Source organism: Cyanistes caeruleus, chromosome 8 (genome assembly GCF_971803275.1).
Source record: "Cyanistes caeruleus chromosome 8, bCyaCae1.hap1.1, whole genome shotgun sequence".
Lineage (NCBI taxonomy): Eukaryota > Metazoa > Chordata > Aves > Passeriformes > Paridae > Cyanistes > Cyanistes caeruleus.
The window spans coordinates 18,440,278-18,453,810 of NC_141708.1; the positions used below are offsets into that span (position 1 = coordinate 18,440,278).

Genomic DNA, 13,533 nt, shown 5'->3' on the forward strand with positions numbered 1-13,533 from the left:
TTTATGCAAAAAGCGACAACAGAGGGTGTAAGAAGGGACAATTAGATGTGGTCACCTGTCTTACTGAGTTTGAACCACGGTGAGACGGTGAGCTGAGGTAACCTGTGCCCCAGGGAGGGTGAGATCCTCACCTTACGGTGGCTCTCCTGGTGCTTGGTGTGATTTTCCTTCGAGCAATTCCCGACCAAATGATTCCGGGCACCCGGGCACCGGCCTTGCCCGCTCCCTCCTGACCGCACACAAACCTCGCTCGGGCTTGGGACCTGACAGGCTGCCCGGGCTGTGACAGCCACAGGAGGGGCTCAAGCCGACGGGAAAACCTGTTTTGTTTAAAACATGAGGCTCTGGCTCTGCAGAGGCGGCCGGCAAGCCCCCGCGCAGCGGCTGGAGGAGCAGGGAAGGGGCAAAGCAGCCCCCCATTGCCCGGGGGGTTTCTGCCCAGCACTCACCGTGGCAGCTCTCAGCATTGCCCTTGCTGTCGCATGCGCCCACCTAGCCTTAAAACGTGTCCCCCTCGCCGGGCCCTTTGGAGGAGCCAGGTGAGCAGACCGTGTCTCTGCAGAGTCAGGGGACATGTCAGAGCTCAGAGAAGGGCAGTGCACATTATAGAAAAATAGTGATTTTTTTTTTTTTTTTCTCGGCAGTGCCTTACTTTGCTTTGGAGACTCCCTTGAAGTCTGCCGCGTTATTTTATGATACTGATATTCACAAGGCACCGAGGGAATCTGACGCTATCAGCATTTGCATTTGGTTTTGCAAGGCCGTGATGCGTGCGGGGAAGGACGGCTGCCTCGGGCAGGGGGTGGCGAGGGGACCACGCGGGCTGCGGACACTCGTGGGCACCGGCGAGGCCAGAGCCGGGCGGCGCGGGAGGAATCGGGGCATTCCTGCTGCTCAGCAGCCGCTTGCTCATTTTTTGTGAATGTCGCCAGGGAGGATGTGGGGTTTTTTTTCTTTTTCTCCATGATCTAAGTAATCGCTGGGTCTCAACTGGCCAGTGCTCAAAAAACCTTTCAAGTGGTGAGCTCAAGCAGCGCATTTTAGCTGTGCATAGTTAAACCAGGCAAGCGGCTGAAAACCGGTGGACCCTCTAATCTTTCCTTGATAAGTCCCCGACCGCCGCCGCGGTTGGATATGTCTGAACTCGGTCCAGCACAGAAGTAGGCAGCTGGAATCGAGATGCTTTCCCCGAAGTGCAAACCATATTTCAGACTGGCGGGCGGCAGCCTGCACCGCACCCAGCACGCCAGGGCCGCTGCCAGGGGAGGGCTCCGAAGGGGAGCCGTGTCCACGCGTGTCCGTGCGCGGAGGGGAAGGGCCAGCAGGCTGCGTGGAGCATCCCACCGTTCCCCACGGAGCCGCAGGCTCAGGGAGCAGCGGGCAGGGCCCAGGACACAGCTGCCGTGTGCGGTGGGGGAACAGCGTCCCGCGTCCCGAGCCCGCCCGGCTGGCCGTGCCCCCGCGGGTACCACCTTTGTCGGTGGCAGGAGGTGACACTTTTTGCCGCTGGCACGTAGAAGCGACTCCCGGCCGCAGCGTTATGGCTCGGCCTCCCGGGTGAGGAGGCCCCGGCAAAGCGCTGGGTGTTCGGGGGGCTGTGCTGGGTGGGACAGAGCGCCAGCACCCCACAGGGGATGGATTCCCTCCTCCATGGCTCGCGATGGGAGCCTCGCCCCGAGAGAGAAACGTCTTGCCCCAACTCTGTCATGCAAAGTGACTCTGCTCGCATCCCTCCCCGTGGCTCTTTCCATTAATTAGGGGCTGCAAAGAGTGTGGGGGAAGGGGAAGCGGCTGGAAGCCACTAATTATTCAAACTTTGGAGACAGCATCCAGATGAGCTGGGCAATCTCTTTAGGGCAGCGCTTTGTAACCTGTGTGTATCAGGCGGGGAGTGATTATGCCACTGTGCAAAGCCTCCATTAAGAGATTTCGTTTCATCATTACTCATCGCCTGCAGGACGCGTTCAGGCTCCAGTGTGAGTAAACCAAGATTTCCACGAAGAGAAACAATTTGCTGTGGCACGAGAGGGCCGTGAAAACCTGTCCCTACCCCCGCCTCCAAGCAATAATCTTTTTAATTGCACTTAGCTGCAAACAGATTTTTCTTAAGTGCCCCCTCGCGTCGTCCCCCCACCTCTGCTTTGTCACAGGTCCTTGCCATGACGCCCATCTCCTACTGCAACTTCTTTCTGCCTTGGGCACTGCAATCCCTCAGCTCTAACACCTCCGGGCTCCAGCCGCTCCCCAGCCTAGAGAGAGGCTTAGCGGGACGCGCAGCGATGCTCCGCAATGTAGCTGGGCTGCCCCGGCCCCCGGCCGCTTCCCTGCCCCGCGGCGGGATCCCTGCCCCGCTCCCCGCTGTCCTGCCCCCAGGGCAGTCCGAGGGGGACGGAGGGAGGAATGCCCGCCCTGTGCCCCGGCGGAGCCGGGCAGCGTCCCTAACCCCGCTCCCTCGCTAGCGGCAGCCTTTGCCATCTCGGTATCCCGGAACAGGAAAGCCCCAGTTCAGCTTGCCCCCATAAGATCCTGTCTCCCTCCTCCCGCTCCCGCTCCCTCTGCCCCTTCCTGCCTTTGGGCCGTGCGAGAGGAGCCCGTTCTCTGCCGGCGGGCCGGGCCCGGGGCAGCCGCCGAGGCTGCAGGGGATGGGCTCTGGGCTCTGCGGAGCGCCCGCCTGCGCTCGGCCCCCTGCCCGCAGCCAGCGGCCCGGCGCCCCGCGGGCAGGGCTGCCTTGAGCTCCCAGGGCTGAGCTCAGAGCCTGAACTTAGTGACTTTTTTGTTTGTTTGTTTTGATTTGATTTGTTGGTTTGTTTTTTTTTTCCCTCTCTGCTTTCGGTGCTTCTGAAGTGCCTGTGAGAGATTTGCAGAGAGAGAGAGAGAGAGAGAGAGATTGGGGGAGGAGGAAGAATTAAGGAAAGGGAAAAGATGGCGAGTTGCTGGAGCAGTGTGGAGAAAGCGGCGTTTTTGTGCTGCTTTTTGCTGGCAATGGGGAGCCTAATCTGCTGCGCCCGGCCGGAGGAGGAGGAAGAGCAAGAAGAGCAGCGCTCCTGTCACGGTGCCTTTGATCTCTACTTCGTCCTGGATAAGTAAGTGACAGTCGTATTTAAAAACGTTTATTCACCCTTCAGTGACTCCTTGCAGTAGCAGGGATGTTCTTTCTTTCCCCTGTCTTCCCGGACGACTTCTCCTGATGCCAAACATGACATGTGGGCTTCGTTCCATACTTTTGCTCCCCAAAACTTGCACATTTCCCAAGTGGAGCATTTAGGGGAGCAGTGTCCTTTATGCTGAGTTAGTTGTGTATGCAAAGCTGGGAAATTGGGTTGCTTTCAGGTTGTAGCATGTGGGGTGTGGGCTGTGAGTGTTGGATTTGAGGGGATGTTGGTCAGTGCCTCCATCGTTCCTGGAGTTTTGTGTCATGACTTGGGCTGTGTGCAGAGATGTCACCTGTGGGACTTTGCTGTGCTAGGACCATGCAGACCTACCTAAAGACCAGAGTGCTGGGATGGAGTGGTTGTGTCTTTACAAGTTTACTCATAAGAACAAGGTTTTATAAAACTTATTTTTGCTCAGCTTCTTTGGAGTTCTCTAAGAGTTACATCTATTAAAACAGGGTTTCAAATACTTCTCTTTAATACTGTGTCAGCTGAATTCAGGTATGGGGGGGTTATGATTAAGCTCACATGTGTAGGCATGTTTTAGCAAGCACTAGCAAAGAAGTGGCAAACTGGTGCACCCAGGTATTTTTCAGAAGGTACAAATTTCTCCTTCTGGTGTGCTGCTCTGGCTTGACAGAGGGTTAAAGACAAGGGATTAACTCAAGGAGTAAATTGTTAGTGTACCACAGTGTGATGGCTGTGTTATCTTTATCATCCTGGGTTACCTATGTGACAGGGTATTATGGAAGAGGGAAGACTTTGTGATTCTTGCCCTCAAGCCAGGTATAAAGTCTTCATTTTTCTATTTCCCAGTTGGGAGAACAAATCAATCCATAAGGCCCTCTGTACAGCCTACAAGAGGCAAAAAGTCACTGTCACTCAAGGTGTATATTTCTGTATTCAAGAAGGGAAAAAGTATCATTAAATAGTGATTCTATATTTAGAGCAAAAGAAGCTGAGGATCAAAGGCATTCTGCCTTTCTAAAAGATACACTAATACACCACACATGTGGTCATTGTTTTTCTTTTGCTTAGAACTTATTCCTGAAGTAACCTTTGTGTCTAGAAAGGGCTCTGTGGGGGGCTAGTATTAGTTCTCAAATTCATTCCTGCTAGGCTTCCTAGAAGTGACTGGCACTGTCATTATGCCCATTTCCCACACTGAATTCCTTGTAACAATGAATGTTGGTGAAAGCAGTATGGCTTCTCTGTCTTCCATAGTACAATTTCTTTGTTACAGTGACATTGAGTATCCCTAGCAATCTTCACACTGTGCCCCTATGCTACTTTTCATCTGTATTTCATAAAGCCCTTTATTGGCTGTGCTGTTACCATTCATATTGTATTGGAGGAGATAAAAGCAGAGAAGGGAGAAATTTGCTCAGAGATACTGATCTTCAAACAGTAGGAAGCTGATCATCTAAGCAAGTTCCTCCCTAGTACTCTGGACCTGAAATAATGTATTTTCTTTTAGCAAGTCACAGGTCTTTCATTTTGTTTCAGGTACTGTCCATTCACTACAGTGGTCCACTGGAGGCTGGACCTGATCCTGGTTGAAGTGAAAAGTCATGCATTTGGGTTCCAGTGGGAAAATTCTCTTTAGCTTCAACTGCAAACTGAGTCTTTATGACCTTTAAGTGTTATACCAAAGAGTTCCCCTTTGGTAGAAAGCTGTGCTAAGACTTACTTGGGCTCCTGAGTGGTTTTAGAATCTATCCTTGCTCCAACCAAGTCTGTAACATTGTGGTGGTAAAGCTGCTTTTGGTCTCAATGGGGTTGCATTGCAATCCATATAGGTAATATTAGAGTGCCAGATCTTGGGAGCCATAGGTGTATTTATCCCAGCTGTATTCTGTGACATCTGCCACAACACAGGGAGCTTTATGGAGGCAGGGAGGACTGATTTAGTGGATAGACCCTGGGTCTTGGACAGTTCATCAGGAAGGAACTAGATAGCATTGAGAATTCATTAATGTTGAGGACAGTCAGGGTATTTCAGGTAGGGAGAAGGCAGGAAGCCAGTCAGAAGCATCTGGTAAATCTGTAAATGCAGTGAACAATTTTTTTGAGAATTGGATCCATGCTGACATATATCTGTGAAGAATTCTGTCTCTAATTTCTGGTGGGAGAAACCCCAGAAAAACCCAGCCATACACACCACAAAGTACAGCCCTATGGCTTGGGGATTGCCTCTCTTTGTTGGTGTCCTGCCAGTCTGGAGTTAAATGCATTCAGTCTTAGTTGTCTAACCCTGGGATTTGAAGTATTGGTTGTGTGAAAACACCAGGCCTTAATCCTGTGGCCCTGCAGTGAGCTGAATGACAGCTCCTGTCTCTAAAGTCAGCCTGGCTGAACCAAAATGACTTTAAGTCTGCTTTTCTTTGGTTCCCAGTAGAAAGATGTAATCACACATCAGTAGGAGGCAATCTGGAAGAAGATAACAAACCTTTTTCTTTATGCAGTGTGTGTTACTGCAATGACTTTATTGGGGTATGATTTTCCCTTTTCATTCTGCCAGGCAAAGTCTGTGAGGATTTAATCCTGCAGGCAACAACCATCAAATGGAAAAGAACATATTCTGGAGAAGTTATTGGTATAATATATGTGCTGCCAATTAGAAAAAAGAAACTTGCTGTTTTCTTACAGTTTTTCTCTGCCTGAAGTTGACTGTAGTCTTTCATGTTAACTCCATAGGATAAGCAAGATCAGAGCAGTGCCACTAAACCTTAGATGCCCCAAAAGCTGGCATAATGAAAGGAAAAAGCAGCATGTGTGGGAGGGAGACCAGCCATCATCCTCCTTAGAACTGGCTGATTGGCTTAGGATTCCAGAGCTACATTGGGACTTCCTTGTCTCTGGGGATGCTTAAATGAGGAAATCTCTTGAAGCTGGGAGAACAGGACATTTTCTGTCTGCAGAGGTGGCTGCCTAGAGTCTGCCATATTGCTCTGTCTCTGCCTTGTGCTTTATGAGTTGTGCAGGCCTGAGCTTGTTTGGAGGCATAGTGGAAGACTTTAAAATATCATAATGAAGCAACAAAAATTATTGTGTTCACAACTAAGTCACTCTCTGCATGATGTAAGGCAGTATACCTTGCAGTTGGCACACCCACCTCTCCCATGGCATGTAGATCAAGTCACTTGTGATGGCAAAGTGCTCATTTTTAAACATTTAAATAACGTAAAAAGCTCTTAAACTTTTAAGCCTGACATAATGGATTGTTGAGTAGTTTTCACTTGCTTTGGTTGCTTAGGTTGTCCCAGCACATAAAGAACTTGTTTCTGTCCCATCCCAAACTGTGGAGGACAGACCCTGTTAGGGATTTGATTCCTTGACCATCAGGTCTTGTAGTTACATACTTGTGCTTGAGAATGTAAATAACTCCCTTTCATCCTGCCTTGCTGTTAACATCCAGCTGTTGTTTGTAATCATATTGAACTGCACTTGAAGAGAAGAAAGGATGACTGACCTCTAGTGTTTCCTAATTATAACAGTGCCTGGTAGCATCATTATGATTGTTTATTAATGCAACAAATAGAAACCCCTTTAAAGTAAGGACTTAACATAAATATCTGCTGCTGGCAATGCTTGACATGACAGGTCTGAGCTGCAGAGCTCTGTTGTAATTTACCAAATACGAAACGATTTCTTGATTCTTTTTGACTGTGAGATAGATAAAAACATTTTCTTATTTTTCCTATTTGGTGTGTTTGCTAAAAAAGTTATTTGTATTTTGAGGAAAAATGAGATGTACAGACTTGGGGAAATGTTTCCTTTTCCTGCAGCGCAGATCACGGCAGTGGAAATATATTGATATAGTCTTGGCTGGTTTTCTTCTGTTATAACTGATATTTTGGGGAGTTTGGCTTAGCTACATTTTCTTCAAGTCCTCATCTTCCCCCTGAACTTCTGTATAGCCCCTCTTTGTCTCTTTGGGCCTGCAACAATATTGCCTTTCACACCAATTTTACTTTGTCTCCTGTGTTGCCAAGAGCATCCATGTCACCAGCAACGTTGGTAGAGGCATGGCTACAATGTGCCCCACCTCTCACTTGTAATCCATTTTAGAGCTTCCTCTCTTTCATCTTGGTAAGCCTTGCTCCAGAGGTGAATGGCACTGGTAGAGAAGAGCACAACCTCTGGTTAGGTGGGAAGTAGCTAACCTGTCCAGTATCCTTCCTGATTTTTGGGTCTGTGTATCCCTTCTCAACTTGCCATTGAAATGGCCGTGGGTGTGGGAAGTGTCAGGAGGGAAGCAGGTTGATCCTTCCTGATTTCAAAAGCTTTCATAACAAAAGCATTTCTGGAGTTGCTATTTAAGATCACCTTCTATAATTTTAAGACAAAGGGACACTAAAGGGAATTGCTGGGTCACCATGTATGTGGTTTTTCACAATATGCTATATTTAAAGCAAACAAAGAGCATTTGGTAAACACATTATTTGCCCCCTTAATGATTTCCTTGCCAGTGATTTGAATGACTTTAGCACTCATGAATTACAAGTACTAGTGAGAGCAAATACTTCTTTGCTTTAGGGTCTCACTGCACCCTGTGCTTCTTTTCCTGCCTCCTGTAGTCCCAGCCAAAGATCATTAGGATGGAGCTGGACCTGTGGGAATTCTGCAGCTTCTCTCTCCATGCTATCTCAGTCCAGTGCCATTCTGTGTGCTGGTTTTGCACAGTGACTGGGGAGGGGACAAGTGGCTAAACAACATTGTTGTGGTTGGAGAATCAGACTGCTGGCAAAAATAGGTGTCTGAACACATGTTCTATCACCTACCTTAACTATATTTGAAAAGTTGGTGTTGACTGACTTTTAAACCACGGCTGAAGTCTTTTTCCTCTAAGTAAGAATATCTACCTACTGCAGCTAGACTTCAGTTCATTGTAAGATGGAGAACCTGATGCAGGTCAGCAGAGAGGAGTTGCTGTCTGAACAAAAGTATCAGCTTTGTTCCTTTGATAGCACTGATCCTGTGCGTGTATTTAAAAGTGGCTGTCTGTCTTCCTCCTTTGCTGTCTGACTTCCCTTGCTTATAACTTGACCACATCTACATGACACTCCTCATAATCTCCTGTAAGCAATATTTTTTTATTGTTTTCAAAATTTAATCTGTTGGTATTTTGCCTTTGCATCTTTCTTTGTTGTGGTTATATTGCAGCCAGTGCTATGATTTGCTTTTAACCAGGTATAATTGCTTGGAATGTTCCAAAGCAAATTTTTATTCTGTTTCAGACATACCTATGTTATTTGAACCGGGTTTTATTTGTTTGTATTTTGTCTGATATTTTTCTGCCAGCTTTGACTTCTGTCAGGAAAAAAAAAATATTCAGGAAAACCAATTCTTCTTCCTGCAGTCCAAGAAATAAAATTTTTTATGAAACACAAGGCAAAGCTAATGGGTAATGATCATTTGACATAAAACATGTACAGTTAATGGGAAGAAAAAGCCATGGCAGCTTGTCATTTGCAGTCTATTTATGCATGTAACTAAATCTGATTTATTTGGGGCTTGAGCCAAGGAAGCAAACCGTAAGATTCCCACTGACCTAGGATTTTTATTTGTGTGTTCAGTGATTGAGAATTTCATTACTTTTGTCTGAGCTTGCAGGCCAAATTCAGTGTTGTAAACTGTGACTTTGTATGAGGTGTAGTAGAACTGAATCTCCTAATCTCAAATGCAGAAATGAATTGACTCCTGTGAGATAGTAACAGCTCAAGAATTGTATATCCCTGCTCCTGTCTATCATTTGCACCTTTTTAAGATTATTGCATCATGGCTGGGACTGTGTGCCCTGCTTTGCTCCCCGTGTTGTGCTGAAGAGTACCAGGATGCTCAGAGTGGGTCCTCTTGCCCTGCTGCTGCTCAGAGCATCCCTAGAGCTTTACAGGGAGATCTGAAGTGCAGTGTGAGCATGGTTTCTGAATTTCACTTTGTGCCCTGTTGTTGGTGAGGGACTTAGCAAGAACTACAGTATGGCACCAGGTGGATAGGATTTGTGGATTAGATGGGTGACTGTAGGATTAAAGGGCAGTGTTTCATTTGAGGCTTGATTTCATAGAAATCTGTAATATTGCTGCAGATTTTATCCATAGGACTAAAGCCAGCTATGAAATTAGTGGGTTTGGTCATGAAACCTTTTGGATTCGAGTGCTTTGGGTCATATACTCAGATGCTGGTCTAGGATTAAAACCCATTTTGAAGTCACTTCTCTGCATCTTCCCCTCCCCATTCCAGCCCTTGTCTTGTCCATTAATGTTACAAGTACTCTGAAGCAAGGACTGTCTCAGAATGGCTGTCTCTGCCCATGTTCCTAATTGCCTCTGGAGCAGATGATAGAAACTAGTCCTTCCTTGCCTGGATGAATCACCCAGTCAAGGTCCCTTCCATGCCTGCAAGATGCATTGTTTGGGAGAGGAGGATTCTTGTCACTTTGAATGCTCTGGTGGCTCAGAAGGGAGCAGAGGGGCGGATGAACCACAACAAACTCGGTGCCCCAGGGTTTGCTTTTATTGCAGAGCCATTATTAGCCATGTGCAAGAATTCTGCTGTCTACAATGTGGTTGTGACCACAAAGAGCCCTCCAAATAACAACAGTGTCACATTTGTGAGCAATGGACCATGTACAGGGCCACCATTAGCTCAAAGAGGTAGAGACTTACAAGGACCTACAAACTTAAGAGGTCTTGTACTCCCCTGACACCATATTCAGACTAAACCCAGCATCAGTAATAGTGTTTCTTTTACCTGCTCCAGGATGTCTGGCATTGGTGCCTTCAGCTAATCTGTAATGGAGGCAAATGGGCATGGGCTGTCTGTGTGTGTGGAACAGGACAAGGGGCAGCTCTGTGCTTTCAAGGGGTTCCACTCTGCCACTTTCAGCAGGTATGAAAGGCTCTGGGTCCTGCTGCCTTCTCTGTGTACATATGGTAATAAAATACTTACTGTTTGGGTAGTGTTGGGGTTTTAACTTCAACTGCAAAGCTGGGTGACTGCTGTATATTGCACTGGGTTGATCATATGGGCTCCTGACAGTGAATTCAGCAGTAGCTGTGAAACATATGTGCTCTAGGAGAGACACATCTGGCCCTCCTGCTGTTGTCCTGCTGAAGCGACTGGCTGAGAGTGGCATAACCCCTTATGCCAGGCTTGTGCTGCTGCTTCATTTCTCCAAGCTCCAGCCTCCACTGCTGCTGGGAACTTGACAGGGAGGAGGACAAAGTTTCCAACCTATCTTACTCTTTGTCTTCACAAACATCAGTGAAATACTTCAGACGGGGTAGCACAATTCTAACATGCTCGGGGTTTTTGTGCTGACACAGAGCTCTGCTAAACCAGAAGGAATCACTCCAAAGTTGGCAGGAGTGGAATCAAGCCTTGGAATCACATCACTTCCTTCCACCCCCAGAAATATTCACTGACCTCCTCTTTTCCCCTCCCATCAAGCAGTAGCAATGAAAAATTCAGGAAAGCAGGAGCTGCAGCAGCAGCTGCTCCTCTGAGCCCAGTCCTGATGTGGCTGGGAGGACATTCTTTTCTGTGTTGTGGTTTGCTGACTTTTCTCTTTATCTTGTGCGTAATGGGAACAGGGTTTATAGAGCAGGGAGCATGCTCAAGGCAAATGGCTTCTGTGGGGATTTTTGTTAACTTCACTTGGGCTGAATTCTGGGGACAATTGCATAGGTGGAATCTGGGGAAATTGTGCTACTTCTCTGGTCCCACTCTAGGTTTACCCCAGTGAAAGCAGCAGCATAAACAGGCTCTGAGATGCTTTCTGGAACATTCCAGCTGCCCACAGCAGCTGTTTCTTGCAGTGCACTTTCCTTCACCATGAGAATTATGTCACCTCCGAGGGGTAAAGCCTCACCATCCTGCTTGATTCTGAAAGGTGCACAAACTGCTTGTCAGCTCCACAGAGCTGTGCTGTGATGCCCCTCCTCTGCAGGGAGCACCAGGCTGGCTGGGCTTCTTCAGCAGGGAGAGTGCAGGGAGGAAGGCCGGGATCCTGCAGGGTGGTGGCAGCCTTTGATTGATGTGAGGGGCTGAACCAGGTAGCTGATGGCTGAAAGCAGGAGATGTCAGAGGTGTGAGCCTGCATGATGGATCTGGCTGCAGTGCAGGCTTTCTTTTTTTTGCAGACAGCCACAGTGCTGTTGTGGTGGATCTACTGGAACAAGCCTCCACGACAGGATACGTAAGATTCCCTGTCTGTGTCGCTTCCCTAGAGCTTGTCCCAGATGCTGATGAGTGTGTGTGCTTTTGCTGCACAGTGCTGGGCTTTGACATGCTTCATTTATTCTCCTAGTCTGGTCCAGCCACAAAGGGCAACAAGTTAGTTTATGCTGATAGTAATGGTGATTACTGCAGTGTGGAAGATTCCAAAGGCAGTGAAATGGCTCAGGATTTTCAATAGTGTGGGGCAGTTCTGTTTGTCAGTGGCAGAGCTCATATTTGATGACATTTGACAACCGAGTATATAATTTAGCAAACATTTTATTGTGGTAATTTTTTGTTTAATCTGCCTTTGAAACTGCCATTGCTGGTGGTAAGAGGTCAGGCCTCTGGGGAAAATGACAAAACTATCAGGCCAAACCCGGGAGGCCTCCAAAGTTTGTGTAGATAGATAGATACACACACATTAAATGGCAAATTAAAGTCCTATACAAATAGCTTTACAAACAGGGATATTTAGAGGGAAGCTCGGGGGAGAGGGAGGGGAAATCAGGTTCTTCTATAAGCCAGGTCACTCCCACTGGTGTTTATGAGGGGTTTGACAGGAATTGGTGGCATTTTGGCACCATTTGCAGTGGGAGATGACAGCTGGGCTTGGAGGAGTGTGCTGTGGGGAAAGTGATTAAATGCTGAGCACTTCACTGGTACTCCCTCTACGGGATTTTGAAACTAACATTTTCTTGCTAGTGTTTTTGTTTGGCCTTGACTTTTCCCTGTTGATAGATTGGGACACTTGTGACACTTCCCAGCTGGTAAGCAACGTGTGGGTACAGAATTCCTCTTAGGGGTGAAGGACACCCACTGCTGTGCTGAAGTAACTCTGCTCTGCAGGGCTGCAGCTCTGTGATGTAGAGCTTCTAGAGCTCTAGAACTCTGAGAGCACAGCACGCTTCCTGTGAGGACTGATCCATGACACAGACCTCCCCAGCTTTTCAGGGATGGGCAACTATTGATTTATTACAGTCAAATCTCTTGCTGGCCTTCCAGGGGAAAAAAAAAGAGAAGGGAGAAAAAAGAATTCTGGCAGTCCTACGAAGGTACTAGAAATGTTGGTTTGTTGCAGTTCAAAAGAAAATTCACGGCTACTTTTTTCTGGATTGCATCAGTGCCTCTGCAGTAGAAATTTGATACCTCATGTAAAATAGGTCAGTCTTTTCCAAGTAAGAAACTGGTTATTCTGTGAGGGGAATTGACTTCATTGAAAATTTCAGGAGTTAAATTCAAGTCAGATGGCAAGCTCAGAATGAAATTAAAAGTGTCAACTTCAGGGCGAAGAAAGAATTTTTTTAAGAGTTTGGGAGTTTTAAAAGCATCTTGGATAGATTCAAGGAAATCTTTTGACTTCACCATGTTTAAAGATTCAGCCTGGGACTTCCATAAGAATCCTGGAGATCTACAGGTGTTGATAGGGTTAATTTGGTAATAGTGCCAGCACCTTTCATTGGTTATGTTCACAAATTATAAGCATGTTGTTGTGTAGCACATGTAAACTGGGGACCAGAGAGGATCCAGAGCTCTGGTCTGAGAAGTCCCCAGGGGTTTGTTGTCCTCCCTTGCTGCCTGGAAATTTCTTCGTTCTTTGATAACCAGTTTGTTCTGTGAATGAATCACCAGTTCTCCAGAAGAGCAGTGTGAAAGAACAGGGTTACACAAGCCAATTTATTCTAGTTTGTGCACTTCAGGAGACTTCCTTGTCCCCCCTCTACTCCACCAGCCCTGCTGCAGGCAGGCAGTGCCACCCTGCATTGCACACGTGGGTTCTGTGTCTGACATACAAGGGCAGGAGTGACTGGCATAAGATCACTTGGAAAGCCCATAGTAGAACTGAGAACTGTAAAATGTAATTGTTTTCTAATTTCTACAGAAAAATGCCTAACAGCAGTTAGAGGAATCCTACTGCTTTACAGAAGTTAAATTTCTGAACTTTTTTTTAGTTCTGCATCTAAGCCCCTGTGGTTTTGTGTATGTGCCATTGTTTCATTTATCTTTCTTTCTTTTTATCTGCCTAAGACACCTGATAGGTGAATTCAGCAAGCAAGGAAAACAAATGGGTCATTCCTTCATAAACACCGCAGTGCTAGGGAGGGCTTTTAAAACAATTGACTTTCGTGCTTTGTAGCCTTTTTAATGTCTTAAAGTGTTG

General features: G+C 47.1%; 1 protein-coding gene across 2 annotated transcripts in view; it reads left to right on the top strand.

Annotated features, from left to right (window-relative positions):
* The first annotated feature begins 1,315 nt into the window (after window positions 1-1,315).
* ANTXRL (ANTXR like) overlaps window positions 1,316-13,533 on the top strand; it is a 60,075-nt gene continuing 47,857 nt past the window's right edge. Inside the window, exons 1-2 of one of the 2 annotated variants that reach the window (XM_086900438.1) lie at window positions 1,316-1,976; window positions 2,845-3,083. In XM_086900438.1, coding sequence (XP_086756564.1) covers window positions 2,923-3,083 — 161 coding nt within the window. In that variant the 5' untranslated portion in view covers window positions 1,316-1,976; window positions 2,845-2,922. Of the gene's footprint in view, window positions 1,977-2,321; window positions 3,084-13,533 lie in introns of those variants that run through there. The other variant, XM_023929565.2, reaches the window with a different exon arrangement.